The sequence below is a fragment of the Elephas maximus genome, chromosome 9 (assembly GCF_024166365.1).
Source record: "Elephas maximus indicus isolate mEleMax1 chromosome 9, mEleMax1 primary haplotype, whole genome shotgun sequence".
In the NCBI taxonomy this organism is placed as follows: Eukaryota; Metazoa; Chordata; class Mammalia; order Proboscidea; family Elephantidae; genus Elephas; species Elephas maximus.
In genome coordinates, this window is record NC_064827.1 from 62,256,110 (window position 1) to 62,281,724 (window position 25,615).

The following is a 25,615-nucleotide window of genomic DNA, read 5'->3' on the forward strand; positions in this document are numbered from 1 at the left end:
CTGAGTTATGGTTGCAATTCACTATTTTAATGAAAGAATTTGTATTTCATAAAAAAAGTTTTTATGAATTCAATGTCAAGTTTAATGCCATGTACCTCTGAAATTCATCATCATTCATGAATAGGCCTAGAAACTTTTTTCTTTATCAAACAACATTATGCAGTGGGCTCACTGAAAATTTTAATTAGTGATTTATGCATACTAGAAGTATTTTAATTATGAATATAATATCTGTACCTAATAAAACAATTTAAACAGTATACAGTAAAAGGAGGTCTACCTCCCATCACAGATCCCCAATCCTATGCTCTGTGCACAAAGGCAACCCTGCTTAAGTTTCTTCTGTATTTTTTGAAACACAGTCTATTTACATACAAATATGTGACTATATCTACACACAAATACAGAGACTCAGAGAGACAAAGGCAAACACATATACACCCTTTCATACACAAAAGGGAATATACTATATACATGGTTCAACAACCTGCTGTTTTCACTTAACAATACATCTCAGACATCATTCCCTATCAGCACAGGTATATTCTCATCTGCTTTTTTCATTCTCTCTCAATTTTATGTTAACATTTTTTTTACATAAATAACAACCGCTAAGTTTTCTAGGGTTACAGAAGCAAAGACATTAAGAGCTGGGTAATAATATCAGAGAAGACACTCATACCAATAGCCACACCTACTTATACATGGCAATAAAGATTTTCAAATTGAGTTCTAATATGTAATGCTTAAATACACAAAATCCAAGCAACTCAGGAATTGTTGATACTTGCAATTTATTCCTCTACTGTTCTGTTTATTCAATTTATTTACAATTTTAAAAGCTTTATATTTCAAACTGAATATGCAGATCATTTATAATTGAGTATTTTTAAAACTATTTTCTATAAGAGATTTGATATCAAGTTTGAACCCTTACTTCCATCCACTACTTCTATGCAAAGAATCATTTTCAAATTTTCTCATGTGCAATGTGGTGTGGCTTCTTGATAAAGGCTTTCTAACATTCATTAAATTCAGAATATTTCTAACTTATATAAAACCTTTAGTTCAGTGAAAAATTTTCACACATTAATTTCACTCATTAGATTTTGCATTTAAATGAGTTTTCACATGTTTGGTAAGGGATGCATTTAGTTTGAAAGATTTTCCACATTCACTGCATTCATAGGGTTTCTCTCCAGTGTGGGATCTCTGATGTATAACAAGCTGTGACTTTGCACAGAAGGCTTTTCCACATTCATTACATTTATAGGGTTTCTCCCCAGTATGGATTCTCTGGTGTACAATAAGGTGTGACTTTTGGCTAAAGGATTTCCCACATTCATTACATTCATAGGGTTTCTCCCCAGTATGAACTCTCTGATGTTGAGTAAGGCCTTCAATTTGTTTGAAAGCTTTCCCACACTGATTGCATTCAAAAGGACTTTCACCTGTATGAGTTCTCATGTGGTAAGTAAGAGATGAGCTGTGTCCAAAGGCTTTTCCACATTCTTTACATTCATAGGGCTTCTCCTTTGTATGAGTTCTTTGGTGTATAATTAGGTGTGACTTCTTGCTGAAAGCTTTCCCACATTCTGTGCATTCGAAGGGTTTCTCACCTGTGTGAATTCTCATATGTTTAGTAAGGGATGAACTATACTTAAAGGCTTTTCCACATTCATTACATTCATATGGTACTTCACCTGTATGCGTTCTCACATGTTCAGTAAGAGATGAGTTATATCTAAAGGATTTTCCACATTCCTTACATTCATAGGGCTTCTCACCTGTGTGAGATCTCACGTGTTGAATGAGGTTTGAGCTATGTGTGAAGGTTTTCCCACATTCAGTACATTCATAGGGCTTTTCACCAGTATGAATTCTTAAATGGTCAGTGAGGGCATGTTTATGACTGTGGGCTTTGCCACACTGAGTACATTCATATGGTTTTTCTCCAGTGTGAACTCTCTGATGTACAACAAGGTGTGACTTCTGGCTAAAAGCTAGCCCACATTCATCACATTCATATGGTTTCTCTCCAGTATGAATTCGCTGATGGTCAGTAAGTCCTTGTTTATGGCTAAGAACCTTCCCACACTGATTACATTCATAGGGTTTCACTTGAGTTTTGTCACACTTAGTAGAAGGTGAGTTATAGCTCGATGATTTCTCTCCACTTTGAATTTCATCCTGCTTAGTATGGGATGAGCTATGACAGGATAATTTCTCATGTTTCTTTCCAGTTTGAGTTTTGTCATGCTTATCAGATGAACTATTGCTGGATAATTTCTCATGTTTCTTCCCAGTTTGAGGTTTGTCACACTTATCAGATGAGCTATGGTTGGATAATTTCTTACGTTTCTTCCCAGTTTGAGGTTTGTCTTTCTTTGTAACAGGTAAGTTATGGCTGAATGATTTCCTGTGTTCTTTAGCTGCATCAGGTTTCTTTTTTACATAGTTTCTTGTATGATCAGGTGAGTCTAAATTCTGTTTCAAACTCATTCCATGTGAAGCAAATTTAAGAAGCCTTTTTTGGGAAGGAGCATGTTTTGTACTCACACTAATTTTTTTCCCCAATGAACTACACTCAAGGCCTGTCTTCTTAGTTGGAATTTCCTTTTTGAATACAGTATCCCTAAAGAGTTTCTTTTGAGATTCCTGGTGCTTCTTTACCTGGCCATCACCTTGCTGATCTTCTTCTAAAATAAAATTCAATGAGATGTTCTTATGAATCTTTCCACTCTCATATTATGGAATAAAATTTATAATAAAATGCCCTGTTGTAGGGTTGAGTCTTTATTCAAGCCTAATCTCCCAAAGAGAAAGAAATATCAAGAGAAAATGTCCCTATCCTCTTGGACTTGCTGTAGTAAAAACAGGAAAGAAAATTGACAATAATGATTAGAAATAGCTTTGACTATTTACAAATATGAATTTTCAACCTGGGCCAGAAGATGAAATAAACACAGAGGCAGTAGATAAGGAACAGATGATTAGGGAAAAGAAGAGTTTGTGACTGTAGTTGACATTTTTTGAGGTTTCTCTCCAGCCTAAGCTGCCCAGCTCTGAAAATTGCCAACCTACTCACAGTAGCTCTTGGAGGCTGTGCTATAGTACCCTAACTCTCTACAGTCACAGCCAAGAGGTCCATTAAGATTCTTCCTCCTAAAGATTTAGACTCTGGTCTCCATTGGATGCATAAATTAAAGAAGTTATATAAGATGGTTCTGTTGTTGTGTTAAAAATCAAACCAAACCCACTGCCGTTGAGTCGATTCCAAATCACAGCGACCCTATAGGACAGAGTAGAACTGCCCCATAGGGTTTCCAAGGAGCGCCTGGCGGATTTGAACTGCCAACCTCTTGGTTAGCAGTCGTACCACTTAACCGCTATGCCACCAGGGTTTCTGTTGTTAAGTATAGTTAATTTTTGACTCACAGTGACCCCATGTGACAGAGTAGAACTGCCCCATGGGGTTTTCTAGACTGTAAAGTTTATGGAAGCAGGAGACACTGCGTAGGTTCAAACCACCAACCTTTTGGTAGGCAGCCAAGTGCTTAACTGTTACACCACCAGGGCTCCTTTAAGATGGTTCTAGTATAGGGTCGCTATGAGTTGGAATTGACTTGACGGCACTGGGTTTGGTTTTTGTTTGATTTTAGTATAGCCATATTTTCCCCGTGTAAACAGAAAGCTCATCAGTAGAAAGAATGAAGCTTATACACACAGAGAAGCAGGGATGTAAGACCATATATCCCCAATAAGACCATCCACATAACCCCAATTCCTAATGGCTTCCCAGTTCCTGATTCTAGTCCTTGGTAAGATCTGGCTGAAGTACCTGCCCTTAGGTTATAATAGGGTATAATATAATTATACCCATGTCCGTATAATAAATTCCTCTGTTCTACTTAGGCTAGATCAAGTAAATTTTCGTTATTACAACCAAAAGACCAGAATAGAGAAAATATGGTGAGTCCGCCAAGGAGCATCCAACACTTTATAGGTGACTAAGCAATTAAACCCTGGTGGCATAGTGGTTACGTGCTATGGCTGCTAACCAAAGGGTTGGCAGTTTGAATCCGCCAGGCGCTCCTTGGGAACTCTATGGGGCAGTTCTACTCTGTCCTGTAGGGTCACTATGAGTCTGAATCGACTCAACGGCACTGGGTTTGGTTTGGAAGCAGTTAAGCAGGAAAGGATGTTCCATTGTACCACCCATGACCAATATACTAATGAAAATCTGTGTTTAAAAAAAAAAAAAACCTATAATTATTCTGAATTCCCTGATGCTTTTATCAAATGATAAAATTAACAGTAATCAGCTTGGCAAACAAACTTTACAGCATTTGGATTCACAGTATATACATAAGCTTGTTTTTCAATAGTTTACTAGGGAACACACCTTTGTCCTTGTCAGGTCAGGCTACTAACTGGCATTGATATTAGAGTCTGGAGTCTTGGTTTTCTATTTTGTTCTTACCACAGCCTGAGTAGTGTGGTAGACTGTATTATTGTTCTTGGGCCCCACTGGTTGGTTGTTTGGATTGCAGTGTTCCTTCCTGGGGAAGGATTATACATTCCTGCTCTCTTCAACTTGGGAGTGGTCAAGAGATCTGCTCTGATCAATAAAATATGAGTTGAAAGAGAGAACTACACTTGCAATCAGCAATTTTGAGTCACCATGTGGTTCCACTCACCCTTTTACCCCTTTGCCATGAGACCAGCATGAGCCAGATAGGGACTGCTTCTTCATCCTAGGTCTCCAAATGAAGATAATGTGCAACAGGGCTGCAGCTTGAGTAAGAATTAGTTTTTTCTTGTTCTTAAGTCACTAAGATTTTGGATCATTTCTTAATGAAGCATACCTTAGCCTAAGCTGATTGATAAACATGGTATAGCCAAACTCACATAAGTAAGAATGTCTCACTATATAGTGAACCTCCCATGGGAACCTCTCACGTGGAGAGGCTTATAGAAGACAAAGATGTCAGAATCGCCAAAGTTAGAAAATTTTTGTAGTTTGAATTGCACTTCCCCCAAGGGACTCTGTTAATTTTCTACTGCCACTTCCTTGTTAATAAAGAATGATCTTAAGTCCTTAAAAAGAATTTAAGAATTAATTATTCTTTGAAAAATTCCATTGTGACCAAACTAGGAATTTACCTCCATTGGCTCCTATTTGCGTACATCTCGCTAATTCACTTGGGCAACCTTGACTTGGTCTCCTCCTCTTCCTCGACCATGGCTCTTCTCCTTTTTCCAACTTGGAGATTATGTCTGGTTTGGGAGCTTCATACCCTGCTTGTGGGAAATGGCAGAAATTGAATGCAGAGCGACAAACACTCCAGAAATCAAGCCCCGACATTTGAGCTTCAGGGCCTTTAAAGGATAAAAAAGACATGACTTCTAAAGCTTCACAATTTAGATGTTCCTGTACCTCAACTAAGGAACCCTGGTGGTGCAGTGGCTAAAGCACTTGGTTGTTAACCAGAAGGTCAGTGGTTTGAACCTACCAGGTACTTCTTGGGAGAAAGGTGTGGCAGTCTGCTTCTGTAAAGTTTTACAGCCTTGGAAACCCTATGGGGCACTTCGACTCTGTCCTATGGGGTCACCAGAAGTTGGAATCAACTCAACAGCTGTGGGTTTGGTTTTGGTTTGGTACCTCAACTGAGCTTACCTTCAGTTTTGGAGGTGGGGGCATAAATATCCTTTCTAGTACCCAAAATTTTTTGACCCATAAAAATCGAGGCCAAATTTATCAAGGACTTTAGAGAGGATGTTATCATAGTGGACATATTTTGAATTACAAAGGAATTGTCCTTACCCACTGAGGCTAGGTTACTGTAGTTCTCCAGCATCACATCTTTATACAGGTTCTTATGAACAGAATCCAGTTGCTCCCATTCCTTCTGGGTAAAGGCCATAGTCACATCTTTGAATGTTACTGCTCCCTGTAACAGCACATTACATCCTTGTTCAGTCTAATGTTATTCACATTCAAAGGGTGATTTGGACAAGATAATAATAACTTGTTCTTACCTTGACCATGTAATATTGACCAGGATGCTAGGAGGATACCTATTCTTTATACCATTTTGCTTTTTTTTCGAGAAACAAATGTATTAAAAATGACCCTATTGTGAATTTATTTGTTTAACAGGCTAAATAAAAACATACTAATATCAGAGAGAAAAATAATTTACAAAAAAAGAAACAGAAGCAGTTTTTCTTTTCTTTTTTTCCTCCTTGCTTTGGGAATGGTTTTAGTTCTGGATTAACAGAGCATCCAGGGACCATAGTTTCAGGGGTACCTCCAGTCTCTGTCGGACCATTAAGTTTGGTCTTTTTATGTGAATTTGAGCTCTGCTCCATACTTTTCTCCCTCTCTGTCCGGGACTCTCTGTTGTGTTCCCTGTCAGGGCCATCATTGGTGGTAGCTGGGCACCATCTAGTTCTTCTGGTCTCAGACTGGTTGTGTGTCTGGTTTATATGGCCCTTTGTGTCTCTTGGGCTCATATTTGTCTTGTGTCTTCGGTGTTTTTCATTCTCCTTTTTTTTGTTCCAAGCGGGTTGGGATCAACTGATGCATATTAGATGGCTGCTCGCAAGCTTTTAAGACCCTAGACGCCACTCACCAAAGAAGGATGCAGAACAATTTCTTAACAAACTTTGTTAAGACAGTTGACCTGGATGTCCCCCTAAACTATGGTCCCTAGGCTCCAGTCCCAGCTACTCTGTTCCTCAAAGTGTTTGGATGTGTTCAGGAAATTTCTTAGCTTTTCCCTCGGTCCAATTATGCTGACTTTCCCTGTATTGTGTGTTGTCCTTCCCTTCATTGAAGATGATCCTGGTCTACTGTCTACTTAATGAATTCCCCAATCCCTCCCTCCCCAACGTAGTAACCATCAAAGAATACTTTCTACTGTGTTTAAATCTTTTCTTGAGTTCTTATAGTACTGGTCTCATACAATATTTGTCCTTTGCAACTGACTAATTTCACTTAGCATAATGTCCTCCAGATTCATCCATGTGAGATGTTCTGAGGATTCATCATTATTCTTTAATGTTGGGTAGTATTCCATTGCATGTACATACCATAATTTGTTTATCCATTCATCTGTTAATGGGCACCTAGGTTGTTTCTGTCTTTTTGCTATTGTGAACAGTACTGCAATGAACATGTGCATGTATCTATTTGTGTGACAACTCTTATTTCTCTAGAATATATTCCAAGGAGTGAAATTGGTAGATCCTATGGTACTTCTACTTTTAGATTTTTAAGGAAGCACCAAATCGATTTCCAAAGTAGTTAGAACATTTTACATTCTCACCAGCAGTGCATAAGTGTTCCAGTCTTTCCACAACCTCTCCAACATTATTTTCTGTTTTTTGGATTAGTACCACCCTTTTTGGTGTGATATGGTATCTCATAGTTTTCATTTACATTTCTCTAATGGCTACTGATCATGAGCATTTCCTCATGTATCTTTTAGCCGCCTGAATGTCTTCTTTGGTGAAGTCTCTGTTCATATCCTTTGCCCATTTTTTATTGGGTTGTCTTTTTCTTGTTGAGATTTTGCAGTATCTTGTAGAATTTAGAGATTAGACCCTTGTTGGATATGTCATAGTCAAAAATTTTTTCCTAGTCTATAGGTTCTCTTTTTACTCTTTTGATAAAGTCTTCTCATGAGAACAAGTATTTGATTTTTAGGATCTCCCAGTTATCTAGTTTCTCATCTGGTGTTTGTGCATTGTTAGTTATGGTTTGTATACTACAGGGCTACCAGCATTGTCCCTATTTTTTCTTCTATGGTCATTACCATTTTAGATTTTATATTTAAGCCTTTGATCCATTTTGAGTTAGTTTTTGTACGTGGTGTGAGGTATGGGCCTTTTTTTTTTTTTTTTTTTTGCAGCTGGATATCCAGTTATGCCAGCGCCATTTGTTAAAGAGACTGTCTTGCCCCCATTTAACGGACTTTGGGCCTTTGTCAAATATCAGCTGCTCATAGGTGGATGAACTTATGTTTGTATTCTCAATTCTGTTACATTGGTCTATGTATCTGCTGTTGTACCAGTTCCAGGCTCTTTTGACTACGGTGGCGGTATGATAGGTTCTAAAATCAGGTACTGTGAGGTCTCCCACTTTGTTCTTCTTTTTCCATAATGCTATACATATCAAGGGCCTGTTCCCTTTCCATATGAAGTTGAATTTTTTTCTCCATCTCATTAAAAAATGCCGTTGGAATTTGGATCGCGATTGCATGGTATCTATAGATTGCTTTGGGTTGAACTGATATTTTCACAATGTTGAGTCTTCCTATCCATGAACGTGGTATGTTTTTCCACTTATGTAGGTTTCTTGAGTAGTGTCCTGAAGTTTTATTTGTATAGGTCTTTCACGTCTCTAGTTAGATTTATTGCTAAGTATTTTATCTTCTTGGGGGCTTTTGTAAATGGTATTGATTTGGTGATTTCCTCTTTGAAGTTCTTTGTTGATGTAGAGGAATCCAACTGATTTTTTGTATGTTTACCTTGTATCTTGATACTTTGCTGAAATCTATTAGTTCCAGTAGTTTTTTGTGGACTCTTTGTGGTCTCCATGTATAAGATCATATTAGCTGCAAATAGGGATACTTTTACTTCTTCCTTACCAATTTGGATGCCCTTTATTTCTTTTTCTCACCTTATTTCTCTGGCTAGGACCTCCAGCACAATGTTGAATAAGAGTGGTAATAAAGGGCATCCTTGTCTGGTTCTTGTTCTCAAGGGGAATGTTTCAGCTTCTCTCCATTTAGAATGATGATGGTTGTTGGCTTTGTATAAATGCCCTGTATTATGTCGAGGAATTTCCCTTCTACTCCTATTTTGCTAAGAGTTTTTATCAGAAATGGGGGTTGGACTTTGTCAAATGCCTTTTCTGCATCAATTGATAAGATCATGCGGTTACTTATTTTTAGTTTTATTTATGTGGTGGATTACACTGATTGTTTTTCTAATGTTGAACCATCCCTGCATACCTGGTATGAATTCTACTTGATCATGATGAATTATTTTTTGATATGTTGTTGAATTCTATTGGCTAGAATTTTGTTGAGGGTTTTTGTGTCTATGTTCATGAAGGATACTGGTCTGTAATTTTCTTTGTGTGTGCGTCTTTACCTGGCTTTTGTATCAGGGTTATGCTGGCTTCATAGAATGAGTTCGGGAGTATTCCTTTTCTATGCTCTGAAATACCTTTAGTAGTACTGGTGTTAACTCTTCTCTGAAAGTTTGGTAGAATTCTCCAGTAAAGCCACCAGGGCCAGGGTTTTTTTTGTTGTTGTTATTGTTGTTGGGAGTTTTTTTTTTTTTTTATTACCTCTTCAATCTCTTCTTTTGTTATCAGTTTATTTAGTTTTTCTACCTCAGTTTGTGTTAGCTTAGGTAGGTAGTCTGTTTCTAGAAATTTGTCCATTTCCTCTAGGTTTTCAAATTTGTTACACAATTTGTCATAGTATTCTGCTATGATCCTTATTATTTCAGTTGAGTCTATTGTGGTATCATCCATTTCACTCCTTATTCAGGTTATTTGATTCCTCTCCTGTTTTTGTTTTGTCAGTTTGCCAATGGTTTATTGATTTTGTTGATCTTTTCAAATAACCAGCTTTTGGTCTTGTTAACTCTTTCAATTGTTTTTCTATTCTCTATTTCATTTATTTCTACTCTAATCTTATATATTTCCTTTCTTCTGGTGCCTGAGGGCTTCTTTTGCTGCTCTCTTTCTATTTGTTCAAGTTGTAGAGTTAATGTTTTGATTTTGGACCTTTCTTCTTTTTGGATGTGTGCATTTATTGCTATAAATTGACCTCTGAACACTGCTTTGCTGTGTCCCAAAGGTTCTGGTAAGATGTGTTTTCATTCTTATTTGATTCTATGAAGTTCTTTGTTCCATCCTTGGTTTCTTCTATAACCCAGTCATTTTTGAGCAAGGTGTTGTTTAGTTTCCATGTATTTGATTTTTTTTCCTTGCTGTTTCTGTCACTGAGTTCTACTTTTATGGCTTTATGGTCAGAAAAGATGCTTCATAATATTTCAATGTTTTGGATTCTGTTAAGGCTGGTTTTGTGGTCTATCCTGGAGAATATTTCATGTATGTTGGAAAAGAATGTATACTTGGTTGCCGTTGGGTGGAGTGTTCTGTATATGTCTATGAGGACCAGTTGATTGTGGCATTTAGATCTTCCGTGTCTTTATTGAGTTTCTTTCTAGATGTTCTGTCCTTCACCGAAAGTGGTGTGTTGAAGTTTCCTATTATTATTGTGGAGTTATTTCTCTTTTCAATGCTGTTAGAGTTTGCTTTATGTATTTTGGAGCCCTGTCATTGAGTGCATAAATATTTACTATGGTTACGTCCTCCTGGTGTATTGACGCTTTAATCATATAGTGTCCTTCTTTATCCTTTGTGGTGGATTTTGCTCTAAAGTCTATTTTATCAGACATTAATATTGCTGCTTCTGCTCTTGCTTGATTGTTGTTTGCTTGATATATTTTTTTCCATCCTTTGAGTTTTAGTTTGTGTCTTTGAGTCTAAGGTATGTCTCTTGCAGGCATTATATAGACAGGTCATGTTTTTTTGATCCATTCTGCCACTCTCTGTCTCTTATTGGTGGATTTAGTCCATTTACATTCAGTGTAATTATTGATAGGTATGAGTTTAGTGCTGTCATTTTGATTTTTTTTTTTGATCTTGACATTTTCTTTTTTCCACTTAATTTCCTGTGCTGAATCATTTTTCCTTATGTATTTTTTTCATCTTTTTCATTATAGTTGATTTTTGTTTACTGAGTCTTTATGTTCTCCATCAAGGCTTTATATATGTCATCCCATTGCCTTCTTGCCTACATGGCTTCTGCTGATTAGTCAGTACTTACTCTCACTGGCTTTCCTTTGTAGGTGACTTTTCATTTATCCCTAGCTGCTCTCAAGATTCTATCTTTATCTTTGGCTTTGGCAAGTTTGATTATAATATGTCTTGGTGACTTTCTTTTGGGATCTACCCTGTGTGGGGTTCCTTGAGCTTCTTGGATAGATATCTTCTCATCTTTTATAATATCAGGGAAGTTTTCTGCCAGCAAATCTTCAACAATTCTCTGTATATTTTGTTATCCTCCTCCATTCTGGTACTCCGATCACTCGTAGGTTTTTCCTCTTTATAATATCCCATGTAATTCCTAAAGTTTCTTCATTTTTAAAAATTCTTTTATCAGATATTTCCTCAAATAAATTGGTGTCAAGGAATTTATCTTCAATCTCACTAATTCTGACTTCCCTTGACTCAATTCTGCTTCTATGACCCTCTATTGGGTTGTCTAATTCTGAAATTTTATTGTTAATCTTTTGGACTTCTAGTTGCTATCTCTCTGGTTCCTAGCAGCCTGTTAAATTTGTCGTTCTGTTCTTGTATTGTTTTCCTGAATTCCTCTATTGCTTTGTCTGTGTCTTCCTTGACCTGGTCTGAGTTTTTCCTGATCTCCTTCCTGATATTTTGAAGAGCTCTGTGTATTAATCTTTTGAATTCTAACTCTGGTAATTCCAAGACCTTATCTTCCTTCAGAAGGTTTCCAGGTTCTTTATTTGGTTGCTTGCTGGAGCTAACTTGATCTGCTTCTTTAAGTGATTTGATATTGATGAGCCATCAATAAGTTATCATATTTATTGTATGTTTGCTTACTGTGTCCTAGCTTTTTGTTTTCTTTTGTTTTGACATGCCCAAGTAGGCTTGGCATGTGAACTACTTTGGTTATTGGTGTCTTTGAAGTTCTCACGTCCTGTCACCAGGTGGTTAGAGCAGCTAGGAGTCTATTCACTTTTCTTGTGAATTGTGATTCATCTCATGTATCCAGGTCATCAGTCACTAAGTGTGTGGTACTGACTCTCACCTATAGCCCTAGATGGGCAGGGCTGTGTAGGGGTGTTCAGAGCAGGCATAGGTATCTGGCTACAGTAGGGGGCTACGTGCTGAGCAAGGCAGGAGGCTAACGGCTGCCCCTGAGTGCCTGGGTGGAAGGCATATCCCTGTCACTTTGAGTGGGTAGGTGGGTGAGTTTTGCAGCCAGACTTTGGACACCCAATGCTGTTGGCTGTAAGGACTGGGAGGCACAACTTATTCTCAGGCCTTGGCTGCTGCAGTTGAAAATAGGCTTCAAGTATATGCCCTTTTGTTCTACGCTAATGAGGGCCTATGCTGTTGAATCAACCCACACTGGTCTAGGCAGGGGTGAAGGGTGCTACGAATCCATGAACCCCTTATGCCAGTGCCTAGGCAAAGGGGCAGTGCCTGCACTGAATTCCTGGCTTGGGGGGGGGTGGCGATTTTTTAAAGCCGTGAGATTGGTCTGGGCACGGATAGGCCTGAGTTCCTGGCTTAGGGGGCTTGGCATTAATGAGGGCCTGTGGTGCTGAATCGCCCACACAGGTCTAGGCAGGGGTGAAAGGAGTTCTCTGCTTGGCAGGCATGGTGATTTTTTTGAAGCTGTGAGATTGGTTTGGGTGCGGACAGACCTGAGTTCCTGGCTTAGGGGGCTTGGAGGTTTTTTTCAAAGCCAGAGACTGGTTTGGGCACGGATACCCTTTAGTTCCAGCTTAGTGGGCATGGCAGTTGTTGAATACTGGTGGACTGGTGTCAGAGTGGAGCAGGGAGGTGGGTGGGTGAGGGGAAAGAGACACTTCTCCACTCTGAAAGTCCCAGAAGAGGAAGGATTATTTTGACCCCATGTGGTAGGTTAGATGCTTGCACTTAACTTTCTTAGGTAACAGCACCGCTTCCCCCCGGCTCCAGAGTCTTGTGCAGACTCTCCACCGACCAGTCTCTGCTGACGTGGTGAAACACATCCTGACTGCTACTGCTTGCCTCAGCCCATGTGCACCAGCCAACCCAAACTGCAGGGTGTTGGCTACCACAAAATTGACACGTCTTCGCTGCTTCTGAACTGTCTCTCCTTCCCCCTTCCACTCAGTCTAACTCCTTGAATTTGTCTTTGATGATCAGGGCTCCTGTCATATATAATCGATTCACTTGTTTCTTCAGGTCTTTGTTTAAGAGGGACTATAGGAAGCATCTGACTATTCCACCATCTTGGCCCCAGCTCCCCCAGAATCAGTTATCTTTTATAATGAATAACAGAATGCTGTGAAGAAGTGTTTATAGAGCTCTGAGGTATAAGAATTAAGACTTTTGATTTTTATAGCCTGTCAAAAAATCATTCATGTTTGGGAGCAAAAAAAAAAAAAAGACATCTTAGGCATGCAAAGATGCAGAAAGTATGCTACCTGTATACTTTATAAAGAAAGAGAAGGATTAGGATGGAGAAAGAGGGAGAGAGATGAGGCAGGGAAGAAAAGAAGGAAGAGAAGGAGAAAATGAAAGATTTTTTAAAAGAAAGAAAATTGGATAAGAATAGAGATTTCAAGATTAAGAAAAACTTAAAATATAAGAGAGAGCTCTGTGTGGAAGTTGTATTGGTGTGTGCTTTGGTGTGTATATTTTCATCACAATTACAGAGAAAGAACTACAGATAGATATCTTCTTGTCTTTCAGGATATCAGGGAAGTTTTCTGCCAACAAATCTTCAGCAATTCTCTCTGTATTTTCTATTCTCCCTCCCTGTTCTGGTACTCCAATCACTCGTAGGTTATGTCTCTTGATAAAGTCCCACGTGATTCTTAGGGTTTCCTTATTTTTTAAAATTCTTTTATCTGATTTTTCTTCGAATATATTGGTGCCAAGTGTTTTATCTCTAATCTCACTAATTCTCACTTCCATTTCCTCAATTCTGCTCCTCTGCCTTTCTACTGAGTTGTCCAATTCTGTAATTTTATTGTTAACCTTCTGAATTTCTTTTTGCTGTCTCTCTATGGATTCTTGCATCCTATTAAATTTGTCATTATGCTCTTGAATAACCTTCTTAATTTCAATTGCTTTATCTGTGCGTTCCTTGGTTTGTTCTGTGTTTTGATGATCTCCTTTCTGATTTCTTGAAGAGTTCTGTATATTAATCCTTTGTATCCTACCCTCTGGTAATTCCAGGAATATCCCTTCGTCTAGAAGATTCCTTGATTCTTTGTTTTAGGAGCTTGTTGAAACAATCGTGGTCTGCTTCTTTACGTGATTTGATATTGACTGTTGTCTCCGAGCCATCTATAATTATTGTATCAATTTATTTTATGTTTGCTTACTGTGTCCTAGCTTCTTGCTTTGTTTTGTTTTGTTATGCCCAAATAGGCTGCTCCAGTGAGCTAGTTTGATTATTGGCACCTTTGAAGCTCTAACTTCCTGTCACCACATGGCTACAGCTGTTACCCCCCCCAAAAAAACCCAGTGCGAGCTGTTACCAGGTACATAAGCCTAGGAATCCATTCACTTTTCTTGTATGGATTCAGTTCAGGTGTCCAGGTAGTCCATCTCCAAGTGTGTGGTACAGGTTCTCACCTTAGTCTTAGAGAAGCAGAGGTTAGTGGTGTAAGCACAGGTATCTGGCTGCAGCAGGGGGTCATGCTCTGAGCAAGGCAGGGGGCTGACAACCATCCCCCGTGTGTCTGTAAGGAAAGCACGTGCCTGTTCCCTAGAATGCACAGGTGGGTGGGCTCTGCAGCTGGACCATGGGCACCCAATGCTTTTGGCTGTAAGGACTGGGAGGCACCACTTTTTCTTGGACCCCTGTCGTAGGTAGCTAGGTGTATGGGTGGAGCCACCAGTCCTCAGGCCCCTGATGTGAGTAGGTGAGGACCCTACTTAACAGGTAGAGTGGTGTCAAATCTCAAAAAGTTGCCTCTCCACCACACAGCTGAAACCGTTGAAGTAAGACCTCAGGCACATACACCCTTGCATTGTGCCAACGAGGGCCTAAGCTGCTGAAATTGGTTCACAAACATCCATGCAGGGACAGAAGGCATTCAGAGTTCATGGACCACTTGTGCTTGTGCCCAGGCAAAGTAGCCACTTCTACCCTGAGTTCCCAGCTTAGGGGAGCCTGTAGATTATTTTTTCCCCGTTTATTAATTTCTTCCTTCTCCAAGGCTGGGAAAATGGCTCAGGGCACGCAGCAGGACTGTCATGGATTGAATTACGTCCCCCAAAAAATGTTTGTATCAATTTGGCTGAGCCATGATTTCCACCATTGTGTGGTTGTCCTCCATTTTGCGATTGTAATTTTATGTTAAAAAGGTTTAGGGGAGGATTGTAACACCACCCTTACCCAGGTCACATTCCTGATCCAGTGTAAAGGGAGTTTCCCTGGGGTGTGGCCTGCACCACCTTTTATCTCTCAAGAGATAAAAAGGAAAGGGAAGCAAGCAGAGAGCTGGGGACCTCATACCATCAAGGAAGCAGTGCTGGGAGCAGAGTGCATCCTTTGGACTTGAGGTTCCTGTGCTGAGATGCTCCCAGACCAAGGGAAGACTGATGACAAGGACCTTCCTCCAGAGGCGACAGAGAGAGAAACCCTTCCCCTGGAGATGACACCCTGAATTTGGACTTGTAGCCTACTAGACAGTGAAAGAATAAATCTCTCTTTGTTAAAGTCATCCACTTGTGGTGTTTCTGTTATAGTAGCACTAGATGACTAAGACAAGGATCTATCTCAGGCCCAGGGAAAGCGACTGCCACTGAAGCCAGCTCAGGGGCTAGAGCAGAGGGAGGAGGAATCAGATAAATGAGAAAGGATTCTTTCGAAAGGGGTGCTCTTTGGTCTTTGCAGTAAATCAGACGCAAGTACTTATCCTCTGCTGAGAGCGCTGTTCTTCGCTGGTTTCAGAGGCATGAGTAGACTCTGTGCTGCTCACTCTCTCTCACTGAGGAAACCACATCTCGAATGCTACTACCAGTGCTGCCACTGTCACGCCAGGTGATCAGGCCTGTACCACTTGCTCTCTGTTGCTGAAGAAACTGTGTCCTGAACACTACCACCAGCCCCATTATGGTCATGCCCGGGGATGGGGACTGCAGGGCACCAGTTCCCACTGAGTCAGGTCTGGCAACTCCTCACTGCTTCTGAACCATCTCTCCCTCCCACTGCCGCTCAGTCTGATTCCTAACCTTGTCTTTGATGTTCAGGGCCCCTAGCTTGTCATATATATAATTGATTCGCTAGTTTTTTTTGGGTCTTTGTTGTAAGAGGGACCACCGGAAACATCTGACTACTCCGCTACCTTGGCCCTGCCTCCGAGAGAGAACTATGAATAACAGAAACCAGTAAAATGTCTAATTAATCTAACTAACTTGTTAATGTGCTTGTGCAACTGTTATGAATATATCCTTGAAATCAAGAAGTATAACATGAGAACAATCAACAGAAATTGAACTTTCAATTCCTACTATAACTGGGAAGGTATAGGGACAAGGAAGAAATTAAAGCATGTTAAAGTTCCCTTATTAGGCATATGAAAAGGAGAATGAATGGCTATTGGAGAATTTTTATATAATAAGTATATGTTCAAACATATTTGTTTAAGATTTAATGATAATCCCTTACACCTACAGGTCACCAATAAATTACCTGCATATTATCACCAATTCCTAACCCCACAGACTTCTAGTCACTGACTCCCAATAGCCCTCCATCATTAATTGCCACTGGCCTCCCAATCACTGAGCTGATATACAGTCCTCCATAATCAGTGAGCCTCTTAATTCAAAATGACTGACCCAAAAAAACCTCCCAATCACTAACAGCAGCAGATCTCCCCAATCACCTGCTCCCAAATACAGTTCAATCACATATTCGCAAAAGTTTCTCATCCACTGATACTCATGGAACTTGTTGATCTCTACCTCCTATATGACTCAAAATCCTTCATCCTATCAACCCCCAACCACTGACACCAACAGAACTCCCATACAATGTTCTTTATAGAAATCTTAATAACCGTCAGCAAACTTCACTAAAATCTTTTTAGCCATTCCCTTCACCTACTTGTTTTAATTGAAATCTTTCTCCTAAGGAGCCTGGGTAGAACAAGCGGCTTGTGATCAGTTGCTAACTTAAAGGTTGGTGGTTTGAATCCACCCAGCAGCTCTGGGGAAGAAAAGGCCTAGTAAACTGCTTCCATAAAGATTACAGCCAAGAAAACCTTATGGAGCAGTTCACCTCTGTAACACATGGGGTCACCATGAGTTGGGAGCTGACTCAACAGCAGCTAACAACAACCACCTATCTCATGAGGACCCTGTTTCCTTTCAGTGCTCTTAAGTGGAGCTATCTGTCTCCCTACCCACCAGGGCCTTTGTACTTCAGGGCCCGGAAGTGAGGTAAATGACTAATTTCAATCATTCCTCCTTCTGCCTTCAAAACCCCTAATTTGTTTAGAGTATCATCGAGTTTTAATCCATCTATCCTCTTTACTGGTATTAACTACCAACTTCTTGGTCATTGTGTTGGGTGTCCCCAAGAATACCTCTAGGTTCAATAATTCACCAGGAATGCTCACAGGACTCAGCATGGAATCTTACTCATGGCTATGATTTATTAGAGTAAAAGGATACAAAGCAAAATCAGCAAAGGGAAAAGGTAATGGAGCAAAGTCCAGAGGAAACCAAGTGCAAACTTCCAAGAGTCCTCTCCCAGTGAAGTCACACCAAAACCAAACCCACTGCCATCAAGTCAATTCTGACTCATAGTGACCCTATAGGATAGACTAGAACTACCCCATAGGGTTTCCAAGGAGCACCTGGTGGATTCGAACTGCCAACCCTTTGGTTAGCAGCCATAGCTCTTAACCACTACACCACCAGGGTTTCCATGAAGCCACACAGGATACACTTAATTCCTCCGGCAATGAATTGTGACAACACTTGTGAAATGTTATCTATAGGAAAGCTCTATAGAGTCTCAGTGCATAAGGTTTTACTAGGGTGTAGTCACATATTTTGGACATGTTATCAGAAGGGACCAGTCCCTGGAGTAGAACATCAAGCTTGGTAAGATAAAGGGTCAATGAAAAAGAGGAAAACCCCCAACAAGATGGATTAACACAGTGGCTGCTCAAGCACAGCAACAATTGTGAGGACGGCACAGGACTGGGAAGTGTTTTGTTTTGTTGTGTATAGGGTTGCTATGAGTCAGAATCAACTTGACGGCACCTAACAACAACAACAAGTCATGTAGGCACCCTCTGCCTCGCACATACAAAAATTCCAGATTCCCAGAAGGAAAGCATGTGTTCATCAAAAGCCACATCGTTTGTACCAACAGTTAGGCACACTGAGCCATTCTTATCAGTTCTGGGAATGGTGGGAATACTGGTTGAATCTAAGTTTCCAGATGCCAACCATGGGTCAACCTTGCAAGATGGTCTTTCTAAGGAGCAGTCTCAAGACTTTTTTTCTTTTCTGCAATCACTCTGCCTCAGTGAAAATTTTAGCACCAGCTTCCTCTACACTACAGCTCTTGCCATCATTCTGCATTACTTCTACATCCATGTAGAAGAGCCATTCAACATTATGGCCTTTTCTCTTTCTTGAATCAACAATTCTTTCCTTATCATCCATCATACCATAGATCTTGTCATCACTATACCACTACCAACATCTCTATTTAAAACATTCAACCCTCTGAACATCATTTCCTATTCTGTCAGATTACTCTCTATAGTACTTTCACTCCAATAGTTTTCCAAACTCATCTACACTGGCTCTCATTTCCATCCACCAAATATGGTCCTTTCCAATACCACTGCTTCACAGAAAATAGAATAATCATCCATCCAGTTCCTCAGGCCAAAAATCTAAATGTAAATCTTGATCCTTCTCTTCCCTCATGCTCCATAACAACTCATCAGTAAGTCTGATTGGCCCATCTCCAGATATATTTTGAATGTAACTTCTTTTCATTTCACTTCTACAACCCTAGGCTAAACTACCATTATCTCTTGCCTTTGACTATTGCAAAAGGCTCCTAACTAACTTCCCTGCACCTATTCTTGCTCCTTTGCAGCCCATCTTCCATAAAGTAGCTATGGTGATTATTTTTTTTAATAATTTGTTGTTGTTGTTGAGAATATACACAGCAGGACATACACCAATTCAACATTTTCTACATGTACAATTCAGTGACATCGATTACACCCTTCCAGTTGTGCAACCATTCTCATCCTCCTTTTCTGAGTTGTTCCTCCCATATTAACATAAATTCACTGTTCCCTAAGGTTCCTATTTAATCTTTGCATTTCCTGTTGTCAATTTGATCCCATATAGATATATCTTAAAAGAGCACAATGCTCGACAGACATTCTTTACTAGTTAACCTAAACTACTGTTGGTTTTAAGAAGACTTCAGGGGATATTTTCAGTTTAAAGTTTAAAGATTATCTCAGGGTAATAGTTTCAGGAGTTCATCCAGCCTCCATGGCTCCAGAAAGTCTGGAGTCCATGAGAATTTGAAATTCCGTTCTGTGTTTTCCCCTCTTTTGATCAGGATTCTTCTATAGAATCTTTGATCAAAATGTTCAGTAATGGCAGCCAGGCACCATCCAGTTCTTCTGGTCTCATGGCAAAGGAGGCAGTTGTTCATGGAGGCAATTAACCACATACCCCATTTCCTCTTCCTATTCCTGACTCTTCTTCTTCTGTTGCTCCAGGTGAATAGAGACCAACTGTTGTAATTTGGACAGTCGCTTGCAAGCTTTTAAGGCTCCAGGCACTACACAATGAACTAGGAAGTAGAAAAGAAGCACTAAACACATTATTAGGCCAATTAACTGGAATGTCCCATGAAACCAAGACCCTAAACCTCCAAACCAAAGAACCATATCCCACGAGGCTTTCGGTCGTACAAACACAGCCTCAGCAGCTACTCTTTTTTCTTTTTTGTCATTGTTGTAAATGTATCTATCACACAACTTTTGCCAATTGAACTTTTTACAGGTGTACAACTTATTGACAGAAATTACATTAATCAGCTGTGCAATCCTACCCTTAATCAATGCGATTTTGCCATCACTGTAAACCAAAACTCAGTGGTCCATAAGCAGTAACCCCCCTTTGCCCCTGGTAACCACTATTAAACTTTGGTCTCTATACATTTGCCTATTCTTGTCTTTTTATATAAGTAAGGTCTTATAATATTTGTTCTTTCGTGACTGCCTTATTTCACTCAGCGTAATGTCTTCAAGCTCCATCCACATTGCATCATGTACCAAGACTTCATTTCTCTTACTGGCTGAGTAGTATTCCGTTGTATGTATATACCACGTTTTGTTATCCATTCTTCTGCTGTTGGGCATTTAGGTTGTTTCAAAACGGTAATTTTGAAAAATACCAATCAGATTAGATCACTCCCCTGCTTAAAACTCTCAGTGGTTTCTCACTGAGACCAGATTAAAATCCAAACTATCTATATATAATCAAATTGACAACAGCAACTCAAAATATTAGATAGGAGCCTTAGAGGGCAGTGAATTTATGTTACTGAGGGAGGAACAACTAGAAGAGGGTAAGATGGTTGCACAACTCGTAGAATGTAATCAACGTCACTAAATTGTACATGTAGAAACTGTTGAATTGATGTATATTTTGCTGTGTACATTCTCAATAACAACAATAAAATAAATAAAATTTAGGAAAAAAATTCAAACTCCTTATCCTAGGTAATAAGATCTGGCCCCTTCCAACCACTGCAATTTCACACCTTTCTACTTTCTATGCTCCAACCACATTGGTCTTCCTTCTGTTTTTTGAGTATGTGGAGTTCACGCCTACCTCAGAGCCTTTGTAGTTGATGTTCCTTCTTCATAAAACACTTTTTTTTTCAGAGTTGTCATTTATGTCTTATCATTTTCTCAGATTTTTCCCTGATTTACCTGACTAAAGTCATATACTCTCTACCCTCTCTACTACATTACTCACTCTCTACTACATTACTCTCTTTTACTGTCTTCATAGCACTTATCAGTATCTGGAATTATCTTATTTGTTTATAGTTTTATTGTGTCTTCCCTGCTTCTAGAATATAAGGATACTGAGGGAGGGACTCTGGCTTTGTTTGCTGCTGTATCCCCAGTGCTTCAAGCATTTCCTGGCATAAAATACTTATAGACTGTTTGTTACCACAGGCCTCCAATCACTAACACCCAAAGACTACTCAATCGCCAGCCTTCACAAACCTCCCCCAGTTATTGAACCCTACAAGCTCCCAATCACCATTCTCCACAGAAAAATCAATCAGTAGCATCCACATGCCTCCAATCACTGACCTCTACAGAATTCTCAACCACTAAACCCTTCGATCCCCCTAAACCTGTGATCTCCTAGTCACAGAACTTTAAGCCTTTAATCATTAACCCCTACTAACCACTCCATCAGTGAAAGCCCAGTTATACCTCCTGGACACCTCCTAATCACTGACCTGCACAAACTCCCATTCACCTTTTCTCCCCAGATGACATACAGATCATCTAGAATTCCCAGAGACACCTCAATATTAATTCCCTACAAACTCCACCAACCACTATATGCCCATTGACCTCCAGAATCCTTTATTACCCATAAAAAAACAGGAACACATTAATTACTGGCTCTCAAAGACACTGCTAATCAGACTTCCACAAACATCACCATCACTGAACTCCAGGCCCCAGTCTCTGATACTCACACATATTCCCAATCACCAAACTCCCTAATTCCGAACATTACCCCTCTTTGATAACCCAGCCTCTAACCACTGCAGACACCCATCAGTGCTGACTCCCCTTGACATCCCACATACCTCCCCAGTCTCACGAAGTCCCCATTCGCGATCCCCATAGCCTTCCAACCCCTGACATCTCGGTGATGCCCCATCACTGTCTCCACACATCCTCATAACACTGATTTCCCAAAACTGTAGCAATCGCTGACCCCACAGACCCCCTTTTCTACCCCCACGGATCCCTAAGAACGCTGATCCTCCAACCCCTCCAGCATTGACTCCACAGATTCCCAAATCACAGATCCGCACACACTACAGCAACCCTTCAATTACTGTCCCAGGATTAAAAGACCATCTCTCACCGCCAAACCGCCCCTGCCCAAATCATCCCCCTCACCGCAGCCCCGCTCCCCGACTCGGACACTGCCATCTCTGGGGGACCGCAGGCCTCTTCGCCCATTCCCGGCCTGCTGAGGTTCACCGTCTCTGGCTTTGTCAGGATCGGGTTGCTGCCGGAGGCCGACATGGCGGCCGCCAGGATTGCAGGCAGAGCCCGTCCGGCTGCGCGATGGCTGCACCACTAGATAATCTCCCGTGGGTGCGGCCATCTTGGCAATGGCTCCGCCGTACAGCGACAGGGGCCGGGGAAAGGGGAGGTGCTCTGTCCCTAGGGCTAGAGAGGTGGGAGTGGCGAGAAAGCTAGCGGATCCTCGAGTGGTGAGATGGGGCCGAGCACAAACTAGGCTCCTTACTCACAGCTGGAAGGCGGCTGTGCCTGACGTCCCATCCCCAGTGCTCAGAGTTCCTATCACTGGAAGACTACAGAAATTGAAGTTGCTTCTCCGAATACCCCGGGGTGTCTGTCGGTTGGTCGTACTGTGGGGGCTTGCGTGTTGCTGTCATGAAACACCAATAAGTCACTGCAGCCAGCTGCCTGGAAACGGGGAATCGCAATGTCTGGTGCGGACTCCAAAGAGTTAGGATCATTAAAAGAAATTAATGCGAGGAAGAAGGAAGGCCTGGTAGGGCAGATACCATAGATTTATAGGGAGAGGACTTTTGAAACGTATAATAAATCCTTTCGCTTATGGCATAAGAACAATAAGAAATATGAAGTAACATGTTAAGTGAACACACCTCTCCTCGATGAGAGCTCAGGTTTTGGTGGGGATATTTCCACCGATAATAAAACAACTGGAGCACCGCATAATTTCTCAATGTTCTATTTCATGAATTTCATTCATTTAACAATTATTTGTTGAGCTTTTACTATGTGTAAACTAGATGCAGTACTATGCTAGATGCTGGGTGTTGGAGAAATATAATTAAAAACAAAATCTGTTCCCAACCTGGAAAACCTCCCCATAAAGGTGGAAGAGGGGAAGAAAAAAAAAAGTTTATTATTGAATAAGCATTAAACCAGAATATGATGTATCACAGGCAATCCATCAAGGAGACTGCAAAGACAGAAAAAAAAAATCTGACCCTTTAGATACCCAGGTGGATGTTACCCATTTCATCAAATAAAAGGACTTGATAGCACTGTTTGTCACACATTAAAAAAAAAAAAAAAACGTTGCTGTCCAGTCAATTCCAACTCATAGTGACCCTATAGGACAGAGTAGAACTGCCCCATAGAGTTTCCAAGGAGTGTTGGTGGTGGTGGATTCGAACTACTGACCTTTTGGTTAGCAGCCGTAACACTTAACTACTATGCCACCAGGGTTTTCTTGTTACACACAGTTCATTCTAAATTCACCCGGTAATTGCAGTGGCCATGTAAGTTTGCTAATTGCTTTATCAAAAGAAGTAATAAAATTTTTCATATTTGTATGACAGCCAGAGAGTTACAGTTTGGAGCCAGATGCCTAACTTAAACTCCCATGAAGACGGGAGATAGGGACACTGTCTTCAATTCAACTGGAATTGAATGGTTCCTGATTTCAATCTTGTTCTCCCATTATCCATGATTTTAGTGTGTGTTAGCTTCTCAGAGCCTGTTTTCTCCATTGTAATATCAGAATTTAGCTACTTAAAAAGGTATAGAAGGAAAAGGATAGATGCACATAATTGGGCATCCAAAAAAGCATCTTGTTGACATTCATTCCATTATTAGAAGAAGTGAATGAGGTAAGATGCAGGGAAGGGTGATGTGCAGTAACAGCAGAAAAGTTTCTGAGTAGGCAGCTCAATGAAAATAGGCAATTGCAAAACTCAATATAATTGTACAAAGGAACACCTTTAAAAGAAGAGAGACAAGTTCAGTTTTGTCGGTGGGTTAGGAGTACTGGCTGCAATAAGGCATGATGTAAATAGTCTGTGTTTTCTTTGGAGTGGTGGTCACATAACTTTGTATACATTTATAAAAATGTTATCAATGTGTACACCTAAACTGTGTGCATTGTATGTATGTGTCTCAGTTATCTAGTGCTGCTATAACAGAAATACCACAAGTGGATGGCTTTAACAAATAGAAATTTATTCTCTCACAGTTTAGGAGACTCAAAGTCAGAATTCAGGGTGCCAGCTCCATGGGAAGGCTTTCTTTCTCTGTAGACTCTGGGGAAAGGTCCTCATCACCAATCTTCTCCTGTTCTAGAAGCTTCTGAAGGAGGGACCCTAGGTCCAAATGACAAGCTCCCCTCCTGGCTCTCCTTTCTTTTTGGTAATAAAGATCCTTTCCTCTCTGCTTGCTTCAAGATATAATCAAATCCTATAGATGCTGTCCTGTCTAATTAAATAACTGCCTCTAATCCTGTCTCCTGAACATCATAGGTTAGGATTTACAAAGCATAGATAATTACATCAGATCACAAAATGAGACAACCACATAATACTGGGAATCATGGTCTAGCCAAGTTGACTCACATTTATGGGGGACACGATTCAATGCATAACACTATGTACATTGAATCTCTACAAACTTGGTTTAATTTAATCAAGAAAAAAGGAGAGGGTATATATCAACAAGTATAAAAAAAATCTGGAATGAAATTTAAAAAATAATAGGCTGAGAATAACCGAACCCTTGAAAAATATCAACTTCTTCAAAGTATCAAAAGCTAAAGAAACATAATTGGCACACCTAGAAGTTAATAGACCATATATTAAATAACACCGGATTTTAACGTCTATCTCTAACACCTAGAAGAGAGGATCCCTCAAATATTCCATTATGCTCATTTCAGTTAAAGGATAGAGGCCAGATAAATTTCTGACACCTGGAAGAAAGCTCAATTTCAAATGAAATCCATAAAACGTCTTTCCAGAGCAGGCCAAGAAAGAATAAATATGTCCTTGTTCGATTTTCTCCTTCCAAATAGAAACATCCACTGATGAATAGAAGGAAAGGAATAAAAATAACCGATAGCCCAGGAGCCAGAAGAAAAGAAATGTATTCCTTTGGTTGTCTATGTTTATAGGTGTCTTTTCTGGAAACAAAGACCCATGGCACTCAGCTGGGCTCCTGCAGGACTCAGTGTCTCCTCAGTGCATAACTAACTGTTGGCTGCGCTTGTAGCATTCCACTGTGCTGCAGGGGGCTTGTCGCCCTGATAGTAACACAAACAGGAATTAATTTCCTCCCAGGAGGCTACAAGTCCGAATTCAGGGTGCTGGCTCTAGGGGAAGGCTTACTTTCTCTGTTGGCTCTGCAGTAAATCATTGTCTGTTCTGAGCTTCTGTTCTTGGGCCATCTTCACGTGGCTTGGCATCTCTCTCTTCTCCCATTTCTGCTTTTTCACTTGCCTATTAAATCTCTTTTATATCTCAAAAAAGATTCATTTATACTAATACTGTGTCATTAACATAACTGACGCTAAAAAATGGCCACACCACGTGGAACACAACTCAGCACAGGATTGCGGAAATTTGGGAAGACTGAAAGGAGTCTTGACCACCGAACGGTAATTTTGTAACCTATTTTAGACAGGCTGCTGGAACTAGACAGA

General features: G+C 40.2%; 2 protein-coding genes across 11 annotated transcripts in view; both read right to left on the bottom strand.

The window, feature by feature from the left end:
* The window catches only part of LOC126082747 (zinc finger protein OZF-like), a 60,684-nt gene extending 55,429 nt beyond the window's left edge, over positions 1-5,255 (bottom strand). For 8 of the 9 annotated variants that reach the window (XM_049895637.1, XM_049895636.1, XM_049895634.1 and 5 more), the window contains exon 1: positions 5,167-5,255. The gene's annotated coding sequence lies outside the window, so the exon portion shown is untranslated. The remainder of the gene's footprint in view (positions 1-5,166) is intronic. The other variant, XM_049895631.1, reaches the window with a different exon arrangement.
* On the bottom strand, positions 17-22,285 carry ZFP37 (ZFP37 zinc finger protein). Of its 2 annotated transcripts, none has more exons than XM_049895624.1 (4): positions 22,063-22,285; positions 5,828-5,954; positions 5,167-5,301; positions 17-2,699 (listed from the first exon to the last, which is right to left on the bottom strand). In XM_049895624.1, exons 1-4 carry the CDS (start codon positions 22,189-22,191, stop codon positions 1,096-1,098), a joined length of 1,995 nt encoding a protein of 664 aa, XP_049751581.1. In that variant the 5' UTR covers positions 22,192-22,285; the 3' UTR covers positions 17-1,095. The 2 variants fall into 2 exon arrangements, with proteins under 2 accessions (XP_049751581.1, XP_049751580.1); XM_049895623.1 differs by having other exon boundaries at positions 5,167-5,304.
* Between the last annotated feature and the right edge of the window lie 3,330 nt (positions 22,286-25,615).